General features: G+C 50.2%; 1 protein-coding gene across 4 annotated transcripts in view; it reads left to right on the forward strand.

Annotated features, from left to right (window-relative positions):
* GRAP2 (GRB2 related adaptor protein 2) overlaps nt 1–12769 on the forward strand; it is a 61437-nt gene extending 48668 nt beyond the window's left edge. For 2 of the 4 annotated variants that reach the window (XM_029205013.1, XM_029205014.1), the window contains 6 exons: nt 1143–1234; nt 4393–4512; nt 7982–8150; nt 9983–10174; nt 11296–11418; nt 12037–12769. In XM_029205013.1, the coding sequence (XP_029060846.1) occupies nt 1143–1234; nt 4393–4512; nt 7982–8150; nt 9983–10174; nt 11296–11418; nt 12037–12219 (879 nt within the window). In that variant the 3' untranslated portion in view covers nt 12220–12769. Of the gene's footprint in view, nt 1–1142; nt 1235–4392; nt 4513–7981; nt 8151–9982; nt 10175–11295; nt 11419–12036 lie in introns of those variants that run through there. The other 2 variants (XM_029205016.1, XM_029205017.1) reach the window with 2 other exon arrangements.
* Nucleotides 12770–26966: the final 14197 nt, after the last annotated feature.

Here is a 26966-nt window from a genome sequence, read left to right on the forward strand (position 1 = left end):
CCTGGAGTCACAATCTAAACTGTCCCCTGACCGAGGTGTTCTGTCCCCAGAATGCACCTTCCTTCCTCACTCCCCAGAAGTAGCTCTTTTGCCATCAGACTTTGCCTGGGTAGCTCCTTTCATTGCCTGGGCAACCCAGATGGCCTCTCCTCTGAGCAACCTTTCCTATCCATCTTCTGCTATCCTCTTTATTATTGTATGACATTTTCAGCTACAAGAAACAGAAACTAAAATTGGCTTAAACGACAACAGAAGATTTATAATTTCTCCTGCAAAGTCCAGAAGTAGGAGAGCTCCTGGGTGGCTAATTCAGCGGCTCCGTGACATCGCCAAGTTTCTTCCCATCTTTTTGTTCTGCCATCTTCATTTTGAATTATTGTTGAGTCGGCGTTACATTTTTTAGAAACGTTCTCGGGGGGGGGGGGGCAGATATTTGTCTTTTGATGGTAAAAGATTTTCTGAAATAACCAGAAGCCACATAGAGCCACGTCTGGAGGGTCAGATGAGTAATCAGGGCAGGTGATGACATTTGGGGTCGTGGTCGAGGTAAGACCCTACAGTAATGAGACAGAACTTCTGGTTTTGCCTGTGATCTGGGTCTAAAAGCAAGTTTAGAAAAGGCATTCCAGGTATCTTGAGTTATGTCCAAGCTCTTTGTGAAAACACGGAGTGTGAACACCAAGAGTTACTGTTTTCAAAGCTGCCCCCGCTTGATGTTTACGTTTTAATCTGCTGGTGTAAAAAAGGAAGAGCAAATTAAAATTGTAAAAGGTTCCTTGTTACCTGGCAGAGAAGGAGAAACTACCTGCCTAGATAAGGAGCTTAAAGTGCTAAGATCTGGGACACAAATCTTCCAAACAGAAGGAGAAAAGGAGTTCAGGGAAGCCCCTGAGTCCTGAGTCTGGGAGGTCAGGCCAGGTGCGGTCATATGAGTGGGTGGCCCACGTGGACAGAAATAGCTTGGGGTCAAGGGAAGCCAAACTCCAAAGATAAGCCAGCCGCTCCCCACTCGAGCGGCTGTGTGGCTTCTTCGGCTTATTTTCCTCTAAATCCCAGAGCGCTTTCTTTGCCCTGCAACCCCTTTCTCCCGCTCCTTGGAGTCCTCCCCACAGTGTCTTTGTCCTTCCTTCTCCTCCCTGTAGATCTTAAGTAACCAAGAGGAGTGGTTCAAGGCGGAGCTTAGGAGCCAAGAAGGATACGTGCCCAAGAATTTTATAGACATCAAGTTTCCTGAGTAAGTATTTCCAGCCTGCTGAGATGGGCCTGCCCCACACACTCCCCTTTACTGCAGCAGCCACTAAAATTATCCCGGCACAGCCCGGACGCTGTCAAAAATGGTTGCCTCTGGAGAGGGAACCACCCAGCTGAAGGCCAGGGGTGGGAGGGAGATTCGCATTGCACAGCATTCTCGTTTGAATTTTATACCATGGGCAAGAGTCACCTATTTTGGGCTTCCCTGGTGGCGCAGTGGTTGAGAGTCCGCCTGCCGATGCAGGGGACACGGGTTCGTGCCCCGGTCTGGGAAGATCCCACATGCCGCGGAGCGGCTGGGCCCGTGAGCCATGGCCGCTGAGCCTGCGTGTCCGGAGCCTGTGCTCCGCAACGGGAGAGGCCACAACAGTGAGAGACCCGCGTACCGCAAAAAAAAAAAAAAAGAATCACCTATTTTAAGTTTATAAACTAACATCATGTATAATTGCAACCATGGGGTTTCCAAGAATTCCGGGGGTGCGCGGGGTGCGCTCTCGGCCACTCCACCTCAACAGCTGCTCCTTCAGGCCTCTTCTCTTTTATCTCCCAACCCACCCTCCATCCCAACCAGGAGGACGAAGCTCTCGGCCTTCCTGAAACCATGTTCGCACCAGTGAGAGAGGTCAGGGAAATTCCCTCCATAAAGAGGAAACGAAAAATTGAGATTGGGTCACGTGTGCCTCAAGAATTGACCACAGGGGTGAGATAGAAATCTAACGTTGTGTGAGGGTCAGGGTCTAGCCGAAGAGCAAAGTGCCCACTGAACCAATAGAATGACCACTGACCTCAGCCAGGGGGCCCCGAGGCTGCCCTGTCATCTTCTAGGTGAGCACGGCACACCTGCAGCCCCTCTTCCACCGTACTCTCGGCGGATGGCCTGGCTTCCAGGACAGCGGAGGCCCCCAGAAAAGCCCCTCAACCCCACCCGACCTGACTCGCTGCATCCACCCACATCCTGCAACTGCGCAGACACTGCCTTTCCTGCAGTTGTTTGGAAAGAACCATCTGCGCTTCGAGCAGAAGTTCTCCCCTCTCTCGCGCATCAACTTGCCTCCCTCTCTGCCGGATCATTCCCGGCAGCAAACAAAGATGTCGCAGTTTCTCCCATCTTACCAAAAACCAAAAAGCGAAACCAAACAGCAAAACCCTTGATCCCAAACCCCCTTCCAGCTACGACTCCACTTCTTCATAAGAACCGTTATATTTGCCGTCCTAAAGTCCTCTCCTACCATTCTCCCCAGAACCCACACAACTTCAAGGTCACCGTGAACTGCTGGTCCCAGTGGCTGATCGTAGGCCATCACGTCAGCACGATTCGATGTGGGGAATCTCTCCCTCTTCCTTTGGCTTCCAGAACATCCTTCTTCCTGGTTCTCTTCCCGCCTCCCTGGCTGCTCCTTCCCCGACTCCTTTGCCAGTTTCTCCTCGCCTCCCCCGTCTCCTTTACAGTTAGGATGTCGTCCTCCCAGTGAGACCCCCCCGATCACCATATTTTGAATGACTCCCCCACCCCATCTCTCCTCTGTTTTCATTTCCTCCACAGCACTTACATCAGCTGACACGCTTAATATTCTTATTACTTTGTTGTTTATGGTGTGTCTCTCCCCACCGCACTAAAGAAGTTCCATGAGTGTCCTTGTCTGTGCTGCTCACCACTGTATCCGCTATATCCCCAGAAGGAGGCTCAGCACAGAGTAGATGTTTAATAAAAGCTGTTAGCTATGAATGAATAGCTTTTGGAACGATGTGTAATAGGAAAACCTGGCACTCGTTTCATATGCAGGGTGTGGACATTTTTGCAAGTCTTGAGGGAAGTCACTTATCAAATTCCAGATGGAGGACAAGTGTGTATTTTCTAAAGAGTCCCCTCACTGTTTACCGCCTCTTCCGAGATAACTCCTCTGAGGATGGCTGCTGTGGAGCGGGTCCCATTCTCTTCCCCTCCCCATTACGTTTCCTGTGGTGGCCACTCATCACCGTGGTAGGTTTGCATGGCAAACACCCTGGCAGGATCTCCAGGCAGATCTCCAGGCTCCCCTCAGAGCCCGACCAACCTTCCCCTGCAAGTCCCAGGTCTGGAGGAAGGACATTCTTCCGCCACCCATGTCTGTTCAGTTCCTACATTCCAAAGAGCACAGGGAACTGCTCACAAAGGAATCCAAAGCTGTGGCCCGTTGGACCTTCATCTTAAAGGGACACACATACTGGCTTTCCAGGGGTGGCAATTAGAGCAGGCACCTTGCAGCAGAAGGACACTACCCTACCTTTGGCTGCTGAGGGATTGCAAACACTTGTTCCGCTTCTCTATGGTTGAGAGAGGTTTCTGGCCTCCTGCCTCGTGGCTGTAGCCACTGTTTGACTTGCCCCTGTGCAAGTGTTTGGCCTTTTTCATATACGCTGTACCCCCTGCAGCAATGCTTCCAAAGGCTGCCAGCCTGAAAGAGCAGTTTCTCCCTGGTTTCTTCTTTTCCAGGGTAAAGATTATTTTCCAGCCTGGTTTTTGGGGAGGGCCCAGGAGCTGGCTGTGTAGATGCCTCTCTCTGGCTGTTACCAGCCTTGCTTATTTCCAAGTGTGTGTGCGGGCCTCCCTGGGTGCCCTGCAGCCTCTGCCAGGCAGGGAGCACAGCTGTTCCCGCCCCACGCCACCCAGGGGACCTGGGCTGTGACTCTCTTTCCTGGCCACCAAGGTCTCAGCCCGGAGCTGGCACCCAAGGCCCTGCCCATTGCCTCCAGTGCCCCAAGGGGTCCCTGTCCCTGCAGTTCTTTTCTAGAGACATCCCTCTCACAGCTGCCTGCAGGAAGCCACTCCCTGCAGTGAGTGACTCCCACGCTGTCCCGTTTGGTGCAGTGGCACATTTCCATGATTCAGGATTTCCAAGCAGGAGAGGGACTTCTCCTGGGGGGACGAGACAGGAGGTGCCTCAAGGGGAACACTCACTTGCCTTGCCTGCAAACTGCTGGAGCGTTTGTTTAGTTTCAAAAGCACCTGGCCCCTCTTTGGTCTCTGTCTGCTCTCTGCTGAGCAGTCCCCAGCCTCTCTCCCTTTGGGTCATCTCTCCCCTATTCCTTCCCTCCCTACCCTCACCCCTACCATCACTCTGGCGTCTCACCAAGATCCTCTGCTTTTGTCTCACCTGATAGATGGTTTCACGAAGGCCTCTCACGACACCAGGCAGAGAGCTTGCTGATGGGCAAGGAGGTTGGTTGCTTCATCATCCGGGCCAGCCAGAGCTCCCCAGGGGACTTCTCCATATCTGTCAGGTACCGGCTGTTCCTGACTCCTCCCTGACCTACTAAAGCATTAAAGCAGCAAGGTGACCTCTTGAACATGACCTATTCCTCAGGAGCATGGCAGCCAAGGGGCCCAGGCATCTTATCAACTGTGATGCTGTGCATTCTCTTTCCATAACACACATACACAACTCCTTAGTTTGTGGCCCAAATTACATGTGCGTTCGTCTGCCTCCCCCTCCAGCCCAGGTGCTTCTGGAAAGAGAGGATTTTTATCAACTTCGTCTCTGTGGCTTTTACAGCACCCTGCACCCAGTAGGTGCTGGATGAGTATCTGTGGAAGGCGTGGGAACGGAGGAGGAAAAGAGAATTCCCAACTGTCCACATCCGCCTTGGTGTTGCGATCTTAACGTTTTCTTTTACTACTGATGCTTGTTTGAAGAAGGGTAGAGAAAAATCAAAACCCAAGTCACTGCCGTAGGACACATCCGTAGTTGTAAGTGGCTGCACAAAACAAAAGGCTACCTCCATGCCCCGTAATGCAGCAAAACTGACAGGAACAGAGCAGAGCCCAGGAGTCCTGGGGTGGGGGGACTGTGACAGCAAAATCTCGTTAATGTGCAGCACCCCCGGGAGGAAGTGATTCATTTTAACACGACACAGCCCCACACGCAGAAGCCCCAAGTCTGAACACACAGCATGTGGTCAGCGTGTTGGGGATCTCAAGTCACACATCAGACTTGATGACCACATGTGAAAGTGCAAGAATTATGGTGATAGCAGTACAGGGGTTGGCGCGACAACCTGTACAGGGAAACCTCACTGTCAAGTTACCTGACCAGAAGTGCTGTCTGGATTCCGCAATATAATCTGAAAGGCGTGCAGCTTTAAGTTCATAAATCCAATCTCGGGTAATAAACGGAGGCCACTTTACTATTTAGAAAGAAAGTGTCCTGTAAGGAATAAGTAGGAAGGACTTAAAAATAATGGGTCAACCATTTGTATGCATTTGTGCCCCCAACCTGCTCAAGAATAGCTTGGTCTCCTAAGCATTGCCCTTGCAGGCTGACTTAAACTCTTCATTTCCCTTAACTAAAGCTTCCTTTTTCACATCTTGGGTGATGGTAAATTTTAGCTCAGGCCAATATTGATATATCACAAATTCTAAACTTGTTAGGTCTTAATTAATGAGATTTTGCTCTATTAATAAATCTTGCAGGTCAAGCCTATTTCTTAAGGGCCACAATTCGAGGCAAGACCAAGCAAATTGTTCGACTGAAAGGCATTTCTTGGTGCCTTTGGTTTGCATGATGTTGCTGAGTCTGGCTTTTTCAGTGAGGAATTAGGGTTTCTAGTTCCTTGATTAAATTGAATTCTACAAAAAGCCATCAGCCTTGACGTCTGCTACAGTCTTCCCCTGCCGTTGAGGCCGTGCATCTTCTCGTGATGGTGATTATTGCTGTAATCGGTATTGCCTCTTCTGCAGAAATGTAGTATAATGTATTCCAAAGCAGAATCATTTCTATTTATTTATACGTCTGCTTTCTGTCATGGGCACAGATAATTAAGAGCTAATTGTAGTTCTATCACTGGTATCTGAAATACTAGACTTTAGAGTCTGGAGCCCTGAATTACACCCTTTCTCTGCCCCTCTCAGAACTCGAGACAGTGGTCCAGCCACTCTCTCTCCAGCACCCAGATGACCCACTACAGCCCTGACATCCATCCTCTCAGCACATGGGGGTGAAAGGGTTAATGTTTCTCATTCTGAGTTCTTTGACTAAGAGGTGGTGGATGAATAATTGTTTCACAAGAACATTTCCTCCTCCTCACCCCGATGTGGGTAGTGACGGCTGTGCGTTGAGCCACGTGGTGTGGCCCTGAAGAAAGCATATGTGAGTGACCACAGCCAAAAGGGGAAGAGCAAGCAATGATTGCCAAAGTGTTGGCTATGACCCCCCAAGGTGGTTAAGCAGAGGTCCCTGCATGGGTTCACCTGGCTATGAGCAGAGACCCACACAAAAGATGAGAAGGAAGATCAGAATTCCTGTCTCCTGGCTTCCCTGGTGGCGCAGTGGTTAAGAATCTGCCTGCCAATGCAGGGGACACGGGTTCGAGCCCTGGTCCGGGAGGATCCCACATACCGCAGAGCAACAAAGCCAGTGAGCCACAACTACTGAGCCTGTGCTCTAGAGCCCGTGTGCCACAACTACTGAAGCCTGCACGCTTAGAACCCGTGCTCTGCAACAAGAGAAGCCATGGCAATGAGAAGCCCACACATCGCAACGAAGAGTAGCCCCCGCTCGCTGCAACTAGAGAAAGTCTGCACTCAGCAACAAAAACCCAATGCAGCCAAGAATAAATAAATTAATTAATTAAATAAGTAAATTAAAAAAAAAGAATTCCTGTCCCCTCTGAACACAGACCACGAAATCCATCCCTAAGAACGAGGTATCTTTACTCTTCAACATGCTTTAAGTTTGTGACGTTTCTTCTGCCGTCAGGCAACTGGTATCATTAACGCCAGTTTATTTTTAGACATAAATGTGTATCCATTTGACAAAAAAAAAAAAACTTGACATCCCAACAAGAATGACTTGGTGATGGAAAAAGGCTGGAGCTATTAGTAAAGGCCCAGTCCCCTCTTTCCAATGAATAAAATCCAATTTCCCCATCCCTGATACAAGCATGCTCCATCGCTTGTGAGTCCAGCTGGTGTCAAAGGTGCTGATCTAAAAGAAGTTAGCATGAAAAAAAATAATAATAAAAACCAGAAGAAGTTAGCACGTGTGCATGGTGTGAGAGGCCCAGCTCATTAGACTGGAATCAGAGACCCCGGGTCCTTGTCTCAGCTCTGCCACTCACTCACAGTGACCTTGACAAGGCCCCTCCACCTCTTTGAGGCTCAGCACATTCTTTCCCAAAAGCTCAAAATACTTTGTAACCTTATTTATGCAAAACAAGACCAAGAGATACCCATTATGTAGAGAACAAAGCGTGGCAGATTTCTCAGGGTAGTTTATGGGCTTAAAGGAGCTGGTTCAAACTATTTTCTGTTAACAGACAGGTAACGAGGGCTTGAAAAACTCCTCTCCTCTGAATCTTGGCAGAGTCCTTAGCCTGGTAAGTTCTTAGGTGTTGCCATGTTTCAAATAAACATTGTAAAAAAAAAGTCCTTGACCTTGTAGTCTTTAAAGCACTGGGAACATTTTTTTCTTATAAAAGGTCAGTTCCAGTGTCAGAGGAAAGATTACCTTCTCCTCATGTTAAAAAAAAAAAAAAAAATCCCCTCTAGCTCAGCCTGTGTCCGGAGCCGTCCCTCCCACAGATCTCCCCCTGGAGTTTGCCTGGGCCAGCCCACCTACCCAGGAATGGGCCAACCACCCATACCTCTGCTCCCTGCCCAAACAGAACTCCAGCATCCCTGGATACAGTCAGCCCTGGAGGCAAGGACATGGTCACCATGTAATAGACAATTTGGATTTGCCTTGATCCCTAGGCATGAGGGTGATGTTCAGCACTTCAAAGTCATGAAAGACAACAAGGGTAATTACTTCCTGTGGACAGAGAAGTTTCCATCCCTCAACAAGCTGGTGGACTACTACAGGACGACTTCCATCTCCAAACAGAAGCAGATCTTTCTGAGGGATAGGACCCGGGAGGAACAGGTATGCTGCAGGTCCCCATTGGCCCCAGTCCAGAGATTCTGGGCAGCTCGGGTCCTACACGAACCACCAAGACCATGCATCTGATGGGCAAGTCCCTGCGTATTCTGAAAGGCAGAGATCTCAGTTTAAATCCTAGCTTAGCACTTCCTAGGTATGTGACTTTGGAAAGTTCTCTAATCTTCAGTTTCCTCATCCATTAAAATCGAGATAATAGTGACAGCTACCACATAGGGTGGTGTGAAGGTTAGAGAAGATCATGTATCCCCATTCCTTGCATCATTCCTAATCACGCCACAGGCACTCGGTACACATGGGCTCTTATTACGCTCTTATTTTGTTATTCACAGATGTTACTATGTCACAGTTTTCAGCCTAGCTCAGGAGCCGCCCAAGGATGAAGGTGCGGGGAGGATGGGGGGGCACTCTACATGGGGATATTAGAGCCTAGAGTCCATGACTAATGCAGCAGGTAGAGCTTTGTGGCCGAATTTGGAGATGGGGGAGGGTAGAAGCAGGGGGCATTGGAGGAGAAAACTGGAGGTGGCATTCTTGCTCTTGGAACAGTTTGGGATATGAAGTATTGTTTTAAAAAAGATGCATCCGACAGACCTGCCTTTCTTTAAAACCTGATTTCATTGCAAGAGAAGAAAACTTTCTGAGTACCGGTTTTTCTCATCCATAGAATGGAGAGACTATAATGCCTCCCTCATTGGGCTGTTGTGAGGATAAATGAGACATCATTACAGGCCTTGCCACAGGGTCTGGTCCATAGTCGGCACTAAGGAAATGTTAACTAGCCTCCATAAGTAAATTCACACACACACAATCTATGCAATATGTTTCAAAGGAAATAACATGGTTATAGGAGATGGGTATTACAGGAACAAGCATAGAAGAGTTGAAATCCCAGCGACAGGTTATTTGAAAAGACATTGAGACTTTCAAAGCAACATGTGCTTCAGGGAAGTAAAGAAAACCATCCCTTGCAAGTAATGGGTTGATTTTAAGCCTGAGAAGTTACAATCAAAGGAGGAAAGAGTGTTCCCAAATGCAGAGAGAAATTTAGAAAGATAAGCAAAGGTTAAACCCCCACCTTGTAAATTCTTTTAACCAGGAAATGGACAGAGGTATTCATTTATTAGGATGTGCACACGCAGGTGAAAGAGGAAATATAAAAATGCATTAAACTGGATTTAATGAGTTCATTTTGCAAAGTGCTTAGCGCAGTGCCTGGCATATACTAAGCCGAGGGCCCTGTGTAGTTGTTTGTTAGATAAAAATAACAAGGAATTGTCTCTGAGTCACGAGGTTGTGGTAGCATTCAGGAGAAAGATCTTGTTTCTTCCCAACGTGCCCAGCAGCAGGCCTGGTTTCCATGGTGCTGCAAGAGCGTTGCTGTTTGGGTCTCCATCACCAGGCTATAAATGACAGTTCAAAACCATGCAAAGTCAATAGCAGAGCTTATCTGGAGGGTAGGATGTCCAGCAGTGGGGCAACATGTGATAAGCAGGGGTGGCACTGTGTCGGTAAAATGGAACATTTAAGCTTGATTACACAGAGAAAAACAAGCCCACTAGGAAGGGGCTAGTTGGGTACCACGCGGAAAGTCTGTGAACCGGAAACCCAAACTCCCCAAACTGCATCTGAGAATGCAGCGGTCGCTTTGAAAACGTAATGGTCTGAACCATCGATTCTCCTTAAGCTGCCCTCACCCCATCAGCTGTTTCTTGGAGCTGTCATGAGCTAAGTCTGGGAACAGCTGCCAGAAGAGTGGGGTAGGACCAGGAGATGCGTGAGGAGGATGGATCCGCATCATCTCTGTTCTCTCCCAGGGTCAGCGGGGCAACAGCCTGGACCGGAGGTCCCAGGGAGGCCTACCCCTGAGTGGGACTGTGGGAGAAGAAATCCGGCCTTCGATGAACCGGAAGCTGTCGGATCAGCCCCCGCCCCCTCCCTCGCAGTATCCCCCCGCACCACTGCCACCACAGCAGCGGTACCTGCAGCAGCAGCAGCCTTTTCATCAGGTATCTGGAAAGAATGACGTGGGGCACAGTGAGGTGGGGAGAAGGACCTGCTCTCCCCCCCAGGCTTCAGTCACCTTGTCCCCACTGCCACTTAGTGTATGAAAACTCCCCACGGTGCTGGAAACAACCAAAGCAAATAAATGCTGGGGACCTGTTTTGGGTCCAGGACTGTCGGCTGGGGAGGAACGTCCCAGGCCAGGCCAGGCCCCATCAGCTCTCACTGGGCCCATATAGAAGATTCTGGGCCCCCAGATGGCAGAAATATGGAAACCGCTCTCGGGGAAGAAGTCTCTGTGAATCAAATGGCTCCCTGGTTGAAAACACACACACACACTCTCTCTTACCCCGAGGACTCAGTGAACAATTGTTTCATTTTCCTATCAGCACAATTACAAATCTTTTCATGCCCTTTAACCCATCTGGCTGTCAAGATCTACAAGAAAAACGGATTAACACCAGAAATGGATCCTTGCTTATTTATTTATTTATCCCCCGCCTTGTTCCAGGTAGGATTTTACGTGGCTTGCCCAGAGTGACAATACAGCCAGATAGCATCAGCCCTGAATTCCGCAGCAGGGCATACAAAGTCCTTTGTGAGCTGCCCCTACCTGTCTCCCCAGCACCATCCCCTGCTCCCGCGCCACGTGAACATACATTCTGGCAACACTGCACTACCTTTAGTTACCAGAATTTTTCACTGCGTTTTCTCTCATGCTTTTGAGGCTTTTTATATGCTGTCCCCTCTGCCTGAAATGCCCCTTCTTAGTCAGTTCTACTCCTCTTTAAGCTGGAGTCCAAGCATCATGTGCTCCCTGATCACCCAGGCCAACTTATACACTCTGCTCTATGCTCACCCATCACTTAAACGCGTACGGTTCCCCCTCTAAACCGATGTTCCGTGAAGATAGGGGCCTCCTCTTTCCAGCGACATATCCTCATGCTTAAGACAGTACTAGACACATGGTAGGTACCAGATAAATATTCCTTGGTTGAATGAATGAAATCTGGCATCATCTTTCTGCACTGGCTGTGTCCGTGTCATCAGAGCAAGGTGCTGGGGGAGCCTGTGAGGGGTGCTTCCGGCGATGTGGTGATGGCTGTTCTGTCACATCTGTTTCTAGGAACGCCGTGGAGGCAGCCTGGACATAAACGACGGGCACTGTGGCATGGGCAACAGCAGCGAAATGAATGCCGCCCTCATGCAACGGAGACACACAGACCCCGTGCAACTCCAAGCAGCCGGGGTATGTGAACTTCCCTCTCTGGGCTCAGTGGAGGAGGCCAAGGGGCCAAGTAGAGAAACGGTTGGTCCTCCACGAGAGACCAGGAGAGACCAGTCTCTCTCCACGAGAGACTGTGTGTCCAACTGCACACAGAGGTGGTGGGAACCCAGCGAGTGATGGTGGGGCAGGAGTTCCCCGTAGAGCTGATCCCAGCCTGCTGTTATCAGTTTGGCTGTCGGGCCTTGCCCGATCCTCATATTTCCTGACTGCAATTCTAGCAGAGGGAGATCCGTTGCGCTGGCATCGAGGGCTGTTAGTCTGGGCACACTGCGTTCTGTTTGTCAGTCGAAGAAAGTAAAAAGAACACCTATTCATGTAGAGAGAGTAGTTCTCAAGGATCCTCTTGGAGCCTTGGAGAATAACATCTCAGTTGCTCAGAGCTGTGCATCCGGGTCTGCTTTCAGTTGCAGTGGGGTTTGAAATGTCTCTGGAGAGCCATCTGTCAGCCTTCAGGGCAGGCAGCTCACAGAGAGCTTTGTCTTGGTACCAGGGCCCGCAGATCCTCTTCCGTGTGCCCGTGGCTCAGAAAGCAGCTCGGCCGGCCCCAGCTCAGCAGGACCTCTCTGTGTTTTCCCCCAGCAGCGAGTGCGGTGGGCCCGGGCGCTGTACGACTTTGAGGCTCTCGAAGATGATGAGCTGGGATTCCACTGCGGAGAGGTGGTTGAGGTCCTGGACAGCTCCAACCCATCCTGGTGGACTGGCCGCCTGCACAACAAGCTGGGCCTCTTCCCTGCCAACTACGTGGCACCCATGATCCGGTGAGGCCCTTCTGGAGGGGTCGGAAGCTTTTGTCTGAAGCTGCCTGCAAGTGATGGAACAAGGAAGAAAATCTGGAACTACACATACATATATATGTGTGTGTATATATACATATGCACACACATATATATGCCTATGTATCCACACATTTATAATAGTAATTTATTGGCAAGTTAGTTGGTTACTTAGTTGATATGAAAGGAGCTCAGGTGGACAATTCTATTCATACTTATCTTTCTGCTCCCCTCAGCGGGTGTGCAGAAGGCAGTGGGGGCGCTGGGAAGTGGGAGGCAGGGAAATGACACCGACATGCCTCCTGCCCTTAAGCCGGCACTGCTCCCTCCTCATCTTGGGAATTCTGACTGAGAGGACCTAAGCGGGATCCACACCTGGTGTTGGACGCAGAAAAGCAGGGTGGGGTTGGACTTGGCGGGGCATGTCCTCCTTTACCTGCATGTCCGGCTCCCCGCCCCCTCCGAGGGTGTGCGGGGCTGCTGCCCCCCTCTCCCCACGGGGTGGGCACTGCTGGGCGGAGGACGAAGGCGCTGCTCTGAGCTGGGAGCGGGAGGGGATGGGAGGGGAGGGCTGGAGCAGGGGGTGTCCCGGGGCCTGGGCAAGACTAGTCCCCTGGCGGATGCTCACCTGAGACCTTCCTCTCCCTCAAGCGAACGTTCCCCAACGAATTCTCTTCCCTGTGGTGGAGAAATGGAGGCCCTGTGAGAACCGAGCACTGGGAAACGGAGCGGTTTTTCACAAATCCCCCACTGGCTTACTTGAGTGTAACATCTGTTTCCCCAGCAACCAAGAAAGCAGCATCCTAGACTCTGTAAAGCGCCCGGAGAAGCCCCGGCTGAGAATGGCAGATTTCAGAGCCACTGTTTTATGGTTACAGGGGTGTCTCTTCAGGGCTCTATTTGTTCTCCCTCTTGGTTTCCTGTGTTTTGAAGATGCTTTGCCCAGCAACACAGAGAGAAGCCCACTCCTCAAGAGCACTGCTTAGCGACTGGTTGATTGACTGATTGGCCATGACCCTGGGTGGCAGCTGGCTTGGAGAGAGCTTCCTGTTCCCTCCGACTGTTGGGCCACCGCTGGCGCCTCCCCGCCCCACAAGCTGCACCTGGGAAGGAACCCCACGGCCACTGTCTCTCCTTCACCTCAAAATAGACTCGTGTCTCCCAGGGCTCAGCCTGGGCGCATGAAGCGCAGATCAGCCTGGCTGGGGAGCAGGGACACTGGAGAAGGAAGCTCAGTGTCGTAGGGGAGCCAGAACAAACGTGTCCGCCCGGAGGGCGTCTAGGAGGAGTGGTGGGCGGGTATACGGAGACCAGAAGGAAAGGGCTCAGGCGGAAGTGCTGGTGAAGGAGCTCCGGGGTGGGTGGGGACCTGTTGCTTCCTCTTCTTCCCAGCCCTTCCTGCTCTGAGGAGGGATGGGGCAGCCATCACCCAAGGTGACGTAGGAAGAACGGGTTTCTGACTCAGAAGTAACTGTCAGTGTAACGTAGGCTATGGCCTGTTGACTCTGAGATCTGCCATTCTCTGATCCCCATGTCGCCTTTAGAGAAAAAGAGAAAAAGAAAAGACTCTGTGGTGGGTCTTGGGAGGGAAGAGAAAATAGCCTGAGAGGCAGGGGGAGTCCAGCGAGTGAGGAGGGGTCTCTGGAAGTGAAAGCGCAGGAGGTAGAAGGGAACGGAGACATTTCAAAAGATCCAGGAGCAGCGTGAGAGGCCGAAGGGAAGAAGAGGGACAGGAGGTGAAGTGGGACAGGTGAGGAAGACACTGGAGTGACAAGCTGGGGGCAGATGAGGCACGGGCAGGAGGGACAGAGGCTGGTGGGCAGGACGAACCTGGACGGAGGAGACACTGCAGGAACCAAGGCAAAAGAACAAAGGCCAAGGAGCCCGGATAAGCTGTTTCGGTGCTGGGTGATGTGAACAGGTTACAGTAAATAAAAGCCAAAGTAATGTTTGATTTTACAGTATTTACAAACCATATGCTTTCAGCGGTCCACGAACTTGGTCCATTTGTCTGATTCTGTGGGAGGACCAGCCCCAGGGAAGACAGAGGGAAACGACTGGGTTCTGGCCTGGGTTTTGTGCCTTGAAACACTCCTCAAGAAAGCAGTAATAAAACAAGTGCCTTTGTTTTGCTGGGCTGGGTCTGGTGTCTGTGTCACACGCCTCTCTGGCGGAGGGTGGGGGTCACTGGCCTGGAGAAGCTGACCACGCAGTGTGGGCAAAGCTCTCAGAGGCCCTGGATCTGGACTTTCTGTTCCACCAGAGCTTTTAATTGAGGTGCTCAAACAGCCTCGTCCCTGCTCATCTTGAGGCTCAATCCAGAAGGAATTGAGAGTCATCCTAACCACCCGCAGAGAACAAGGGCCCTCGGGGACCAGACTAAGAGGACAAGGGCCGCGCTGTCCACACTGTCGGGGGAGGGGAGGCTGACCCTCCTTGGCCTCTGGTGCTGCCCAGGAGAAGTTGCCCTCCACCCAAGGGGATTTCAGCACCAGGGGCGGGTCCCCCCAGGGCCTCTCACCAACCACACAACCAGGAAACAACACATTGTCTCTGAATTCGGTTGAATGATTCACTCTGCGTGACTTGGGGGCCACCTGGAACTTCCAGAGAAAACCTGGTTCCTGTTGGACCATTTCGGTCTCCCTAACCGCTTGCTGAGGCTCGCAGCGTTTCAAATATCTTGTACCTGCCACTGCCCACCCACTTTAAGATGGCCCTAGGGTGACCTGAGGCAGCGCTTTTCTCAAAATGAACCTGCCTATGAATTGCCTGGGGAGTGTGTTCAAATGCGGAGTCTGGTTCAGTCCTGCAAGTCTGTCAAGCTCTGAGGCGATGTTGCTGGGTCCACTGACCACACTTGAGTAGCAAGGGCAAAGAACTTGGCAGTGAGCTAACTGTCTACGAAAATCTAATTGAATCTCTCTTCTAGGGATATTTAGGCGTTCTTCTCTGTTGCTAACAAGTAAGTCACTTTGGCCGTGGGATAGACAGGCATGATTCAGAGCTGTCATAACATCATTTGCGTCTGGCAGCCCAGACTTCTTATTTTAGCATCTTCATCTCCATCTCAAATCAAGAAACTTTAGGGCAAGAGGCATTCGGATGAAATACAGACAGGGATTTCCTAACAGTAATTATTGTAAACACGAGCAGAGGTTACAGAAGTGGTGAAAGCTTTCTCAGGAAATCCTTAAACTCCCATCAGCTGTGATCCTGCTTGGAGGCTATCCGGGGGGATAGCCCTGTGACGTCATCAGATCTTGCGTAACTTAAAGCAAAACAGGCCACGTGTGGGACAGACTGGCGTGGTCAAAATATTTGCTGTTTGCTTTGTCTAAAGTTGGCCTGTCTATACCAAGGCAAGAACCTAAGAAAAACCGGTCATCTCAATTCTTCTCTTAAATACTCCTTAGACTCCTCCATTTCTTTCTATAACCACAGCCATGCCACCATCATCTCTCCCTTAGGCAGCTGAATTCACCTCCACCCTTTTCTCCCTGCACGCCCTCTTGTCCCCAATTCATTCTCCACACATTCTCCAATGTGAATCTGAAGGCACCACTCCCCTGCCCACTGCACTTAGGTTTAAATCCAAAGTCCTAATGTGGCCCTGTGAGGTGTGGCCCCTCCCTCCCTCCCCAGCCTCCTCTGGTTCCTCTCTCCTCCTTGCTTTCATGCCCCTGACCCACTGGCCTTCTTTCAGTCTCCAGATGACAAAGGATTTGTCCCCATAACTTTCACACCTGCTGTTCCCTCTACCTGGAATGCACATCCCTGCTCTTCACCTGGCTCAGTCCTATACATCTCCAGGTCTTGGTTTAAATATCACTTTCTCAGATTGTCCTTTCCTGACCTCTAATCTAAAATAATCCTTCCCAGGATTTCCCTGGTGGTCCAGTGGTTAGGACTCTGTGCTTTCACTGCCGAGGGCCTGGGTTCAATCCCTGGTCGGGGAACTAAGATTCCCCAAACCACGTGCTGTAGCCAAAAAATAATAATATTAATCCTTCCCGTTAGACTATCTCGTGGTTCCCAGTACTTTTCCTGAATAGCACATATACAGATGATGGTGCCAGACTGATTACTATGACTATTAGATGGTAAGCCCCCTGGTGACAGCATTGTCTCTGTTTTGTAAACCATTGTACACCCAGCATCTAGCACGATTCATGGCACACCCAGGTTTGATAAATATTTGTTTAATGAATGAACAAGTGAGAACTGCCTCATCTTACTTATCATTCATTCTGTAACCCAAATGTCCCAGGCCTTACAGACCCATAGGTACAAACAAGGTGATATTAACATTGATGCCCAAGTTATAGTAGCTCTTAGCCATCTGCCCTCAAAATCTCCAGTTACTTCTGGAAGCCCAAGAGACAGAGGCTGGTGTCTCTCATGTGTTTAAGCACCAGTCTGCTTGTGTCTCCTTCTCTGGCCATGTTCGACTGCCCAGGACACCCTCTGCTGACAGCGTCTCCCCTGATGCTGCCGATGCACTGCGCATTGCATCTGTCTGCTGGTGAAACGGGCCAATCCTTCAGGAAACCGAATCTGCTCCACAGTCCTTGTGGCAAGCGGTGTGGGGGGAGAAGAGCCTGTGCCCAACTCTGAGTAGCTCTTGTCCCTGGGCCCCAGAGAGGCACTGCTTGGGTCCAGGGTCCCTCACAGCTTGTTCCCTTCTCACCGGAGCCCTCTCTGCATCAGACGGGATAGGGATGCCACCTGCCCCGTCATCTCTCTTTTCTGTCTCTCTCCCTATTGCCCCTTTTTCTTTCAGCTGAAAAGAATGCCCCTGTACCTCTTCAATTGTGCAATAGGGTCCCAGGGGATGTGCACCCAAGTTGTACAGTCTGGGCTTGGTTATAATTCATTCATTAAATCAACAAATACTTACAAAGCACGCCTAGGGGCCACACACAGTCAGCCATTGGGCCCTTTCCATCTGTCGATGCTGCCCTGTCTCTGCACCTGTGCCACAGTCATTGTCTCATTTAAAACTTCCCTCTCTTCCCTCCCAGGTGATTGCCATGGTCTCAGAACTGGCCTCCCTGCCTCCTGGCTGGTCCCCTCGATCCAGACTGCCAAAGAGAGCTTATTAATATGCAAAGCTGATGACATCAGGCTTCTGTTAAAGCCTTCAGGGCCTCCCCAAGGCTTTCAGGCTAGAGTTTAACCTCCTTAGCTTCACACTAAAGACATTTTGTGATCTGACTGCTGCCTGTTTGTTCAGCCGAAATTTCCATCTCTCCCCAGAATGAGTCACGTTGTCTCAGACCTCTGAGTCTTCCCACCCTGTTCCTTCTGCCTGGAGTGTCTTTCTCCCAGTTTTTGTCTAGACCAGTGCTGTCCAATAGGACTTTCTGCAATGATGATGGAAAAGTCTCTGTTTGCTCTGTCCAATGTGGTGGCCTCTGGCCACACGTGCAGTGTGTCTAGTGCAAGTGAGTTACACAGCCAGAAGTGGCTCCCTTATTGGGCAGTATGGATCCAGACAACTGCTAATCCCTTTACAGTACTTAGCTCAGGGCTCCAGTTCTGTGCCGGGAAGCCACGCCAAATTCATGGCTGATGTAGATGCCCCTCCTCCGTGTCCTGTAGCATCCTTGTTCTGTTTCTATCCCCATACTCAGAACTTCTCTATAGTCAGTGATGCATCAACCTGCCTCCCCCACTGGACTGAACATTTCTGAGGGCAAGGGCAAACAGTTCACCCAATGAATGGTTGATACATGAATGCACAAGTGCACTGGTAAAGGTTTAACTAGCTCAGAGGAAAAGCCCTGATTTGCTGTATTTGCCAATTCTGTGATGTAAGTATTCCTATTATGTGTCCAGAGAATAAGACAAGGCACAGAAAGAGAGAAAATATTTGCAAAAGTCATATCTGATAGATGTGTTATTTAAGACTATTATCCAAAATAAACAAAGAATTCTTAAAATACAACAGTAAGAAAATGAACAACCCAATTCAAAAATGGGCAAAAGACTTGAACAGACACCTCACTGAAGAAGATAATGAGATCACAAGCAAGTAAATGAACAGATGGTCAACATCATATATCATTAGGGAAATGCAAATTAAAACAATGAGATACCACTACACACCTCTTAGAACATCCTAGATCCTAAACACCGACAGCACCAAATACTGGCAAGGATGTGGAGCCACAGGGACTCTCACTCACTGCGGGTGGGAATGACATCGAATGGTGCAGCCACGTTGAAAGACAGCTTGGCAGGTCCTCACAAAACTAAACCTCGTCCTAACACATGATCCAGCAGTCATGCTCCTTGGCATTTACCCAAAGGGCTGAATACTTACGTCCACACAAAAACCTGCACGTGAATATTTACGGCAACTTTACTCATCATTGCCAACACTTGAAAGCAACCAAGATGTGCTTCAGTAAGTGAATGGATAAATAAACTGCGGGACACCCAGACAATGAGATATTATTCAGCGCTAAAAATAAATGAGCTATCAAGCCATGAAAAGACATGAAGGAAACTTAAACGTGTATTACTAAATGAAAGAAACCAATCTGAAAAGGCTACATACTGTATGATTCCAACTATATGACATTCCAGAAAAGGCAAAACTATAGAGACAGTGAAAAGATGAAAGGTTACCAAGGGTGACTGGGGAGAAGAATAGGTGAAACAGGGGAGTTTTAGAGCTTCACAGTGAAACTAATCTCTGTGATTTTATAATGGTGGCTACATGTCATTATACGTTTGTCAAAACCCACAACAAGAGTGAACCCTGACATAAACTATGGACTTTGGGTGATAGTGATGTATCAGTATAGGTTCATCAGCTGGGACAAATGGACCACTGTGGTGGGGGTCATTGAAAATGGGGGACGCTATGCATGTGTGGGGGTGGGGAGGATAAGAAAAATCTCTATCTTCTGCTCTAAAATCTACTCTTTAAACTGCTCAGAAATCAAGTCTATTTTTTAAAAAAACCCACCATGGCTGACTTCAAGCTACCAACATGACATCACTGAACTCAGAGTGGGGAAGAGATGTGCAGGACTGGCTCTCACAAATCCAATCCAGTGGTGGTAGGAGCCTGCTCCGGCACACCACTGCATGCATAAAGGAAAGAATGAATGAAGTGTGCTAGACGCTGGAAATATAAGAGATGCCTACAGGCTCTTTAAGAAGAAGCTTATTCAGACCTGCAAGAAGCTAGGCATGCAGCTGCAGGTCTGATTTCAGTTCTAAACCATCAGATAAAGGACTGAGGTGTCATGTCTTTGACTTATTCAGGAAGAGAGACTTTTGTTTCCTTTGGGTCCTTTACCTTCAACACCAAGCCTTGTCCAGGCAACTACTGAGCACCCAACTCAGATTAGAGGAAAGTGGGTGAGTCTGAGGCTAGGAAGCAAGGGTATCAGAAGGGTTCGCCTGCAAGAACATGGAATCCTGGGCTTCCCTGGTGGCGCAGTGGTTGAGAGTCCGCCTGCCGATGCAGGGGACACGGGTTCGTGCCCTGGTCCGGGAGGATCCCACATGCCTCGGAGCGGCTGGGCCCATGAGCCGTGGCCGCTGAGCCTGCGCGTCCGGAGCCTGTGCTCCGCAACGGGAGAGGCCACAACAGTGAGAGGCCCGCGTACCGCAAAAAAAAAAAAAAAAAAAAGAACATGGAATCCTGACCGGAAGTATCCTAAACAGCCAGGGATTTGTGATGCCCCACATAAGATGTCCAGAAGAAGGGCAGTTCCTGGCTTGCTGAATTCAATGGTCAACGATGCCATCCTCTGAGCCTCAGTGGTGTCTCTCCTCAGTGGCCATCGCAGTTCCAGGCATAACACGCAGGCTGACAACGTCCAGTGAAGAAGAGGCACATTCCCTCCCAATTTTAGTTAGTGAGAAGAACCTCTCCCAGAAGCCCTTCAGCAGCCATTCCCTCAGATCCCAGCAGCAATGACTAGATCACATGCCATACTTAACCCAGCCGCTTGCAAGGGATGAGACCACCGTGACTGGCTTAGGCCAATTAGTGGGACCCTACAGGAGGCAGCACCTGGGAACCCAGGCAGGACTCTGCCCGCGTGGAAGAAGCAGGTAGGGGTAGGGTGGCAGTGGGCAGTGGCTGTCAAGACCCAATCTACGGGGAATATTAGAAGAAGATTCACCTATTTTATGACCAGGCCATTCCATAAGAATTCTTGAGATATTAAGGAACAAGAAGGCAGTGGAGGGAACATAGCTCCCCGGATTCCCTCTCAGGTTGAAATACCTACATGGACACAGCCCTCCTCTATGGATTCCCACGTGCAGATTAAGCCAACACGTCAATGGGGACAGGTTCCACGCTGTTCAAAGAAACCAGAACTGTGCATAGTAAGGCCCTGCGTCTGCTGTGGGGACAGAGGCCCCAGCCAGCCCAGGTCTGAGCCATACTCCCAGCAACTCTCTGGTCCTGGTGTGAGACTCCCCGTTGCAGGTGCTTCCAGGTATGGCTCTAGCCAGGGTCATCTTGGCCACGGTCTGATGTGGGTGACCCCGTTTTGACAGGTCTGAGTTCCCCAGGGTGAGCAGCGCATGCTGCCTCACTCCAGCTCTGACCTGGTTATGGGGAGTTGCTAGGTAACTGCTATGCGGCCTCTGCTTCCCACGCCAAGGAGGCCTGTTTACCATGGCAAGTCCAGATGAGCTGGGGAGTGCAAAGGAAAGGGAGCCCTGGCTGGGGGTCTGCAGCCTGGACTCCGCCCTCACTCTCTCTGGACCACTGGACCTTGGGGAAGTCTATTCACCCCTCTGGGCCTCAATTTCCTTGTCAGTCAAATGAAGGAGAGGCTGGGTCTCTTTTCTCTCTAAACCGCTGACACATGCAGGCAGCATAAACTAGACAAACACTGATCATCAGATTCCTCTCAGGTAGGAATGACTCAACGCGAATGCAGAAAAGGAATGGGTTGAGTTATTTGCATTTAAAATAAAATAGAGAAACTAGCAAACCTGTGTCTCCATTAAGACACATAAAAGTTACAGAGAATCTGGAACTTCCCTGGCAGTCCAGTGGTTAAGACTCCATGCTTCCACTGCAGGGGCCTCAGGTTGGATCCCTGGTCAGGGAACTAGGATCCCACATGCTGCATGGTGAGGCCAAAAGTAATAATAATAATAAATTTTAAAATAAATAAAAGCAGAAGTTACAGAGAGGGCTTCCCTGGTGGCGCAGTGGTTAAGAATCCTCCTGCCGAACACGGGTTCTAGCCCTGGTCCAGGAAGACCCCACATGCCACGAAGCAGTTAAGCCCACGTACCACAACTACTGAGCCTGCGCCCTAGAGCCTGTGAGCCACAACTACTGAGCCCACGTGCCACAACTACTGAAGCCCGCGAGCCTAGAGCCCATGCTCCACAACAAGAGAAGCCACGATGATAAGAATCCCGCGCACCGCAAAGTAGTATAGCCCCAGCTCACTGCTACTAGAGAAAGCCCGCACACAGCAACGAAGACCCAACACAGCCAAAAAATAAAAACAAATAAATTAATTAATTAAAAAAAAACCTTACACAATGTTAAAAAAAAAAAAAAAAGTTGCAGAGAATCTTCCTTCTGTTGGCAGAAATTTAGCTTCTGGAATCGATGTTCGTAAGTCCATGGGGCTCCCCGGGTCCTTTTCCAAACCCAGACTTCCTAAAGAAGTCCCCTTAGGGTCCGCAGCTTGCTAAAGCGTGCTGTCCTATCTGAGCTCTACTGGCCCTTCTTCTCCCGTTGCAGCCATGCCACAGGCCCAGCCCTTCCCAGGTTGCTGGGGCCAGCCCTGACTCCTATGGTGTGGGCTCTGCACTAGCCTCTGGGGTCTGCTACTCGGTCCTGCCTTCATTCTGAGACCCGGTCCCACCCGCTTCCCCGGTCCCTGCAACAAGCTCCCTGCCCAGGCCCACATGCTGGGACCTCGGCAGGACCCAGGTCCTCACCACCCCTGCCCCTTGTTCATGCCAAGCCCCCTCCCAGAATCCAGACTCCTTCTACTGAAGTTTCCTAACCCCACCACCATCCTGCCTGTCTGCCCACCTGAATTTCCAAATACCGCAGGCTGCTTCACCCCTCAGCATTCCCGTGACCTTGTGCCGGGGCCCCTGGTGTGCCACCTGCATGTCACCGCCACCACCACCACGCAATGCCAGTTGTCACAGGTGGCCCCTGGGACCCCATCCTACCCCAAGAAGCTGATGTGTTTTCCCCTTCCTCCTAGACCCTGCCTTCCTGGTCCAGTTCTAAGTCGGCCACACCCGATCCTTCCCTACTGCCATACACACACGGCGTAAAGGATCGTGTCTGAATGTGCCCCAGGATGCTGGAGTCAGATCAGGGAGCACTCTCCACCCCTCGACAGAGTTTTCCTCCGGTTGGGGGCAGAAGGAGGCATTAGTACCTTGTGCACAGGGAATGAGAACCACTGGGGTGGTCAGGGCAGGTGGCCTTTCAGCTGCCAGCTCTGCTCTGGGGCACTCTAGACCCTCCCAGCCGGGCAGAGAAAGCCCCATCCTTGAGTCATGCAACCCAGTCCCGCCTTCTTTCTAACACTCCTGTAGGCAATGTGGAAAAGCCGAGAAATCACAAGCTTTGAGTCAGACAGACCTGGGCCCCAGTCCAGACTCTGCCCCTGACAAGTCCTGAGCCTGGACAACTCCCTTGACCTCTCTGAGCTATTCTAGAGAACTGGAGAGAGTAGCACGGAGTTGTCATGAGAAGTAAGCAGAATGATAGGAACTGCTTGGTGAGGGCCCAGCAAACGGTGGGCAGCCCCCCACCCCTGCCATCTTGGCAGAGATGGGCTTCCTCACGCCTCCACCCCACCCCAGACATGTTGCTGCAAAGGCCTCCTCTGCTTTGAAACTTACCTGCCCTGTATTCAGCCCCCTGGGGTGAGTCTCTCCTCCGCCCCTATCAAGCTGATAACTTGCTGATGTAGTAAATCAACGTTGGGGGAGCTCTAATCCCTGGGCCTCACCCACCCCCTTCCAGGTGACGGCTGCCCCGCCACAGTGACCCACCAGGGACAAAGTATGGAGGGTGTTGGCCAAATGAAGGAGTGATTCTTGAAGGGAGAATGCCAGGCCAGGCAGAGGTGTCCCGCAGCCACCATGACTTCCTCTGGCTGGTCTGCCTGCCCCCAGGCTCTCCGCTACCCAGATTGGGCACTTTCTCTACTGGAAAACCTTTCTCCTGCTATGCCTGGCTTGGGGTTCAGGCAGCCTCCCAGAGATGCGGAGGGAGGTGGAGGAAGGATGTCTGGGCTCCTCTGCCCTGAACCTTGCCCGCACTTCCTTCTTTGGGGACTGTGCTCCTGCAGGTCCCCACTTGAATTTCCCCTTCCTTTCGATTTACCTCTGTGCACATCCTAGTCAGCCTGCAAGGCCAGGGAAAATGCCACCTCCTTGACTGATTCCTTGATTCCACCCTCAGCCTGGAGTAACTCTCCCTCTGCAGAAACTTCTCCTGACACTTGCTCTCTGGCCTTGCCCTGGAGGGAGGTGTGCCCTCGAAACCTGTGCCCTGTGACTCTGGGGGTTCCAGTTCCCCAAAGACAGAGATGAGCAGATACTAAGCAAACAAATAATTCCAGCCCAGGTCCCTTGGTTGGGTCAGAGCTGTCATAAAATTTGTCTAAAAATATTTCAGACACAGCCCAGTTCCCAGCACTGCCAGCCACTGGGAAGAGGAGGTGCTTCGCAGCACCCTACCCACAGGCGTGAAGATTGCTTACGCTGCCCCGCATCTGCCCTGTGTCTACAGCCTACCAGGTGTGTTGCTCCAGGAACTCCCCACATCTGTGCTGCCGCCAAGAGGAAGTGAGAGGAGGCTCCGTCCCTCCCCGCGGCTTCCCTCCTAAAGCCTCCCAGCCTCAGAGCAGAGTTCTTCCTCTAACACCTAATGTCGTCCACCACGGGCTCTCTCTGCCTCTGGCCCATGCTGTGCCCTCTGCCAGGCACATCCATCTCGAGCACCATTTGCATCCCGCCATTTCCCAGCTCACGAGCCATCCGTGGCTCCCAACTGCCAACAGAGTTAAGTCCAAACTCACCTTGGAATTCAAAGATTCAAAAATTCAAAGATTCAGGACTTCCCTGGTGGCGTAGTGGTTAAAAATCCGCCTGCCAATGCAGGGGACACGGGTTCGAGCCCTGGTCCGGGAGGATCCCACATGGCACAGAGCAACTAAGCCCGTGCGCCGCAACTACTGAGCCTGCACTCTAGAGCCCGTGCTCTGCAACAAGAGAAGCCACCGCAATGAGAAGCCCGTGCACCGCAAAGAAGAGTAGCCCCCGCTCACCACAACTAGAGAAAGCCCACGCGCAGCAACGAAGACCCAACGCAGCCAAATATAAATAAATAAAATAAATAAATTTTAAAAAAAAAGAATTCAAAGATTCAAGATTAAAAGATTCAAGAACTTTCATGAGGCAACCTATATCTCTGGCCCATCCCTCTTCCCATCCTTGCCCCATCCCTGAAACACACACACATGTACATATTCACATACATGTATACAGACATACACATTTACACATATGCACACTTATACACACACACATATATACACACATACATACACACAAATACACACTTACACATAAATGCACACATATATACACACTTACATGACCCAAACTAATTTGTTGTTTAACCTGTATTTGCTTTGAGCATTACATTCATTCACTCATTCATTCATTCATTCATCCATTCAACATTCCCTTGGTGCCAGGTCCACATTAAAGCTGGGATGCAAATGTGAAGAGCACAGTTGTCTTACTTCTCCTAGAAGTACTTACTATTCAGCCAGTTTTCTAATAGCTTTTATTTAATTCTGAATACTTTAAATTTAAATAGTAGCAACCATATAGGACAGTGTAGTTCTACTGTAAAACCTTCTGGCCCTTGGGTCCCACAAAATTGGTGGCAAGTAGACTTGGGTTTGAATCCTTAGCTGTGTGACCCTGATTGGGTTGCTAAACCTCTCTGAGCCTCAGCTTTTTTTTTTTTTTTTTTTTGCGGCCTCTCACTGTTGTGGCCTCTCCCGTTGCGGAGCACAGGCTCCGGACGCACAGGCTCAGCAGCCATGGCTCATGGGCCCAGCTGCTCCGCGGCACATGGGATCTTCCCGGACCAGGGCACGAACCTGTGTCCCCTGCATCGGCAGGTGGACTCTCAACCACTACGCCACCAGGGAAGCCCCTGAGCCTCAGCTTTATCAGTTACATCATGAACACGTTGTAACACATAAATGCAAAGATGAAATGAGCAAATGTATGCCTGGAGCCTAGAAAATGCTTAGAAAATATGTTGAATCTGAGTTTTTGTCTCTAGAAATTAAATAATTATTTGGATCATGATCCCTATCCTACTATTAACCTTGTCAATATTTTTGAAGTCTTTTGAATATATTCAGTTGGCCTGAAATAATATAGAAATCCTGCCTCCTTCGATGTTTCAAGGACAGCAGGGGAGACAGGTTCTGGAAGTTTTCTGAGCTCCTTTTGAGCTGGGAGTGTGTCCGTGTTTTTACTTAAGTCCCCTGTAACATAATGCTCTATGTATGTTTGCTGATAGAATCATTGTACTCACTGATAACAATACTCAGAATTCAGTCCAATAAATATTTAATGCATGCACTCTGGCTAGACACTATGGGAAACACAAAGCAAACCACAACAGTTCCTAACCTTGGAAACTTAATCTAACAGCGGAGGCAACATGTTTGCTTGCGATCGTGTTGCCCTCTGACTCTGGGTGTGAAGCCCTTGGGATGGGGCCGTTCTGGTCAGGCTAAGTGCCTCTGCCCAGGCAGTGAGAGATGAGGGGGGGCAAAAGCCTGGTTTGGGGCGTAAGGTTGTCTTGAGCCACCTACTTCGTGGTCAGGAATCTCCTTCTGATATTAAACCAGCAGAAACACCCGGAGCACAAGGCATTGAAGACCACAGGGCAGAACTCAAGCTAATCTGCCATGGCCACCTCTCCAGTGACCAGCTTTTGTTCCAGATTACTGCATCCCAGGTCACACAGTGGTCTGACTCTGACAAGGAACGCAGCAGCCAGGCCCCAGGGGAAGGGCCAGGGGAGGAGTCTCCAGAAAAGCACGATCCCCTGGGCCTCTTCCCAGGCAGGACTTTGGCTGAACTCTGCCCTCTGTTCCCTTCCTGATCCTGCCCCCAACCCCACCTGCCCTTCCATTTGCACCTCCCAGGAGGATGTGGATGGCAAAATCCGGCTTCATCTTTAATTAATTAATTAATTAATTCATTTATTTATTTTTGGCTGCGTGGGCTCTGTAGTCTGCAGCATGCGGGCTTAGTTGCCCCGCAGCATGTGGGATCTCAGTTCCCCAACCAGGGATCGAACCCGCCTCCCAGGCGTTGGAAGGCAGATTCTTAACCACTGGACCATCAGGAAAGTCCCCTGACTTCATGTTTAAAGTGTACCCTACCACACATATTCTCTCTCTCTCTCTCTCTCTCTCTCTGTCTCTCTCTCTCTCTCTCTCCCTCTCTCTCTCTCTCTCTCTCTCTCTGTCTCTCAGCTGTGTAATTGAATGGCTGAAAGGACATTCAACTGAGTTGCCTTTTTTGTTCCAGGTTCTTATTCCTATGTTCTTACTTCATCTATGCTGAGGAAGAGAGAAAATCTTACCCATTTTTTTTTTTTTACATCTTTATTGGAGTATAATTGCTTTACAATGGTGTGTTAGTTTCTGCTTTATAACAAAG

This window comes from Monodon monoceros, unplaced genomic scaffold (assembly GCF_005190385.1).
Source record: "Monodon monoceros isolate NGI ecotype Baffin Bay Population unplaced genomic scaffold, NGI_Narwhal_1 Super_Scaffold_6, whole genome shotgun sequence".
Lineage (NCBI taxonomy): Eukaryota > Metazoa > Chordata > Mammalia > Artiodactyla > Monodontidae > Monodon > Monodon monoceros.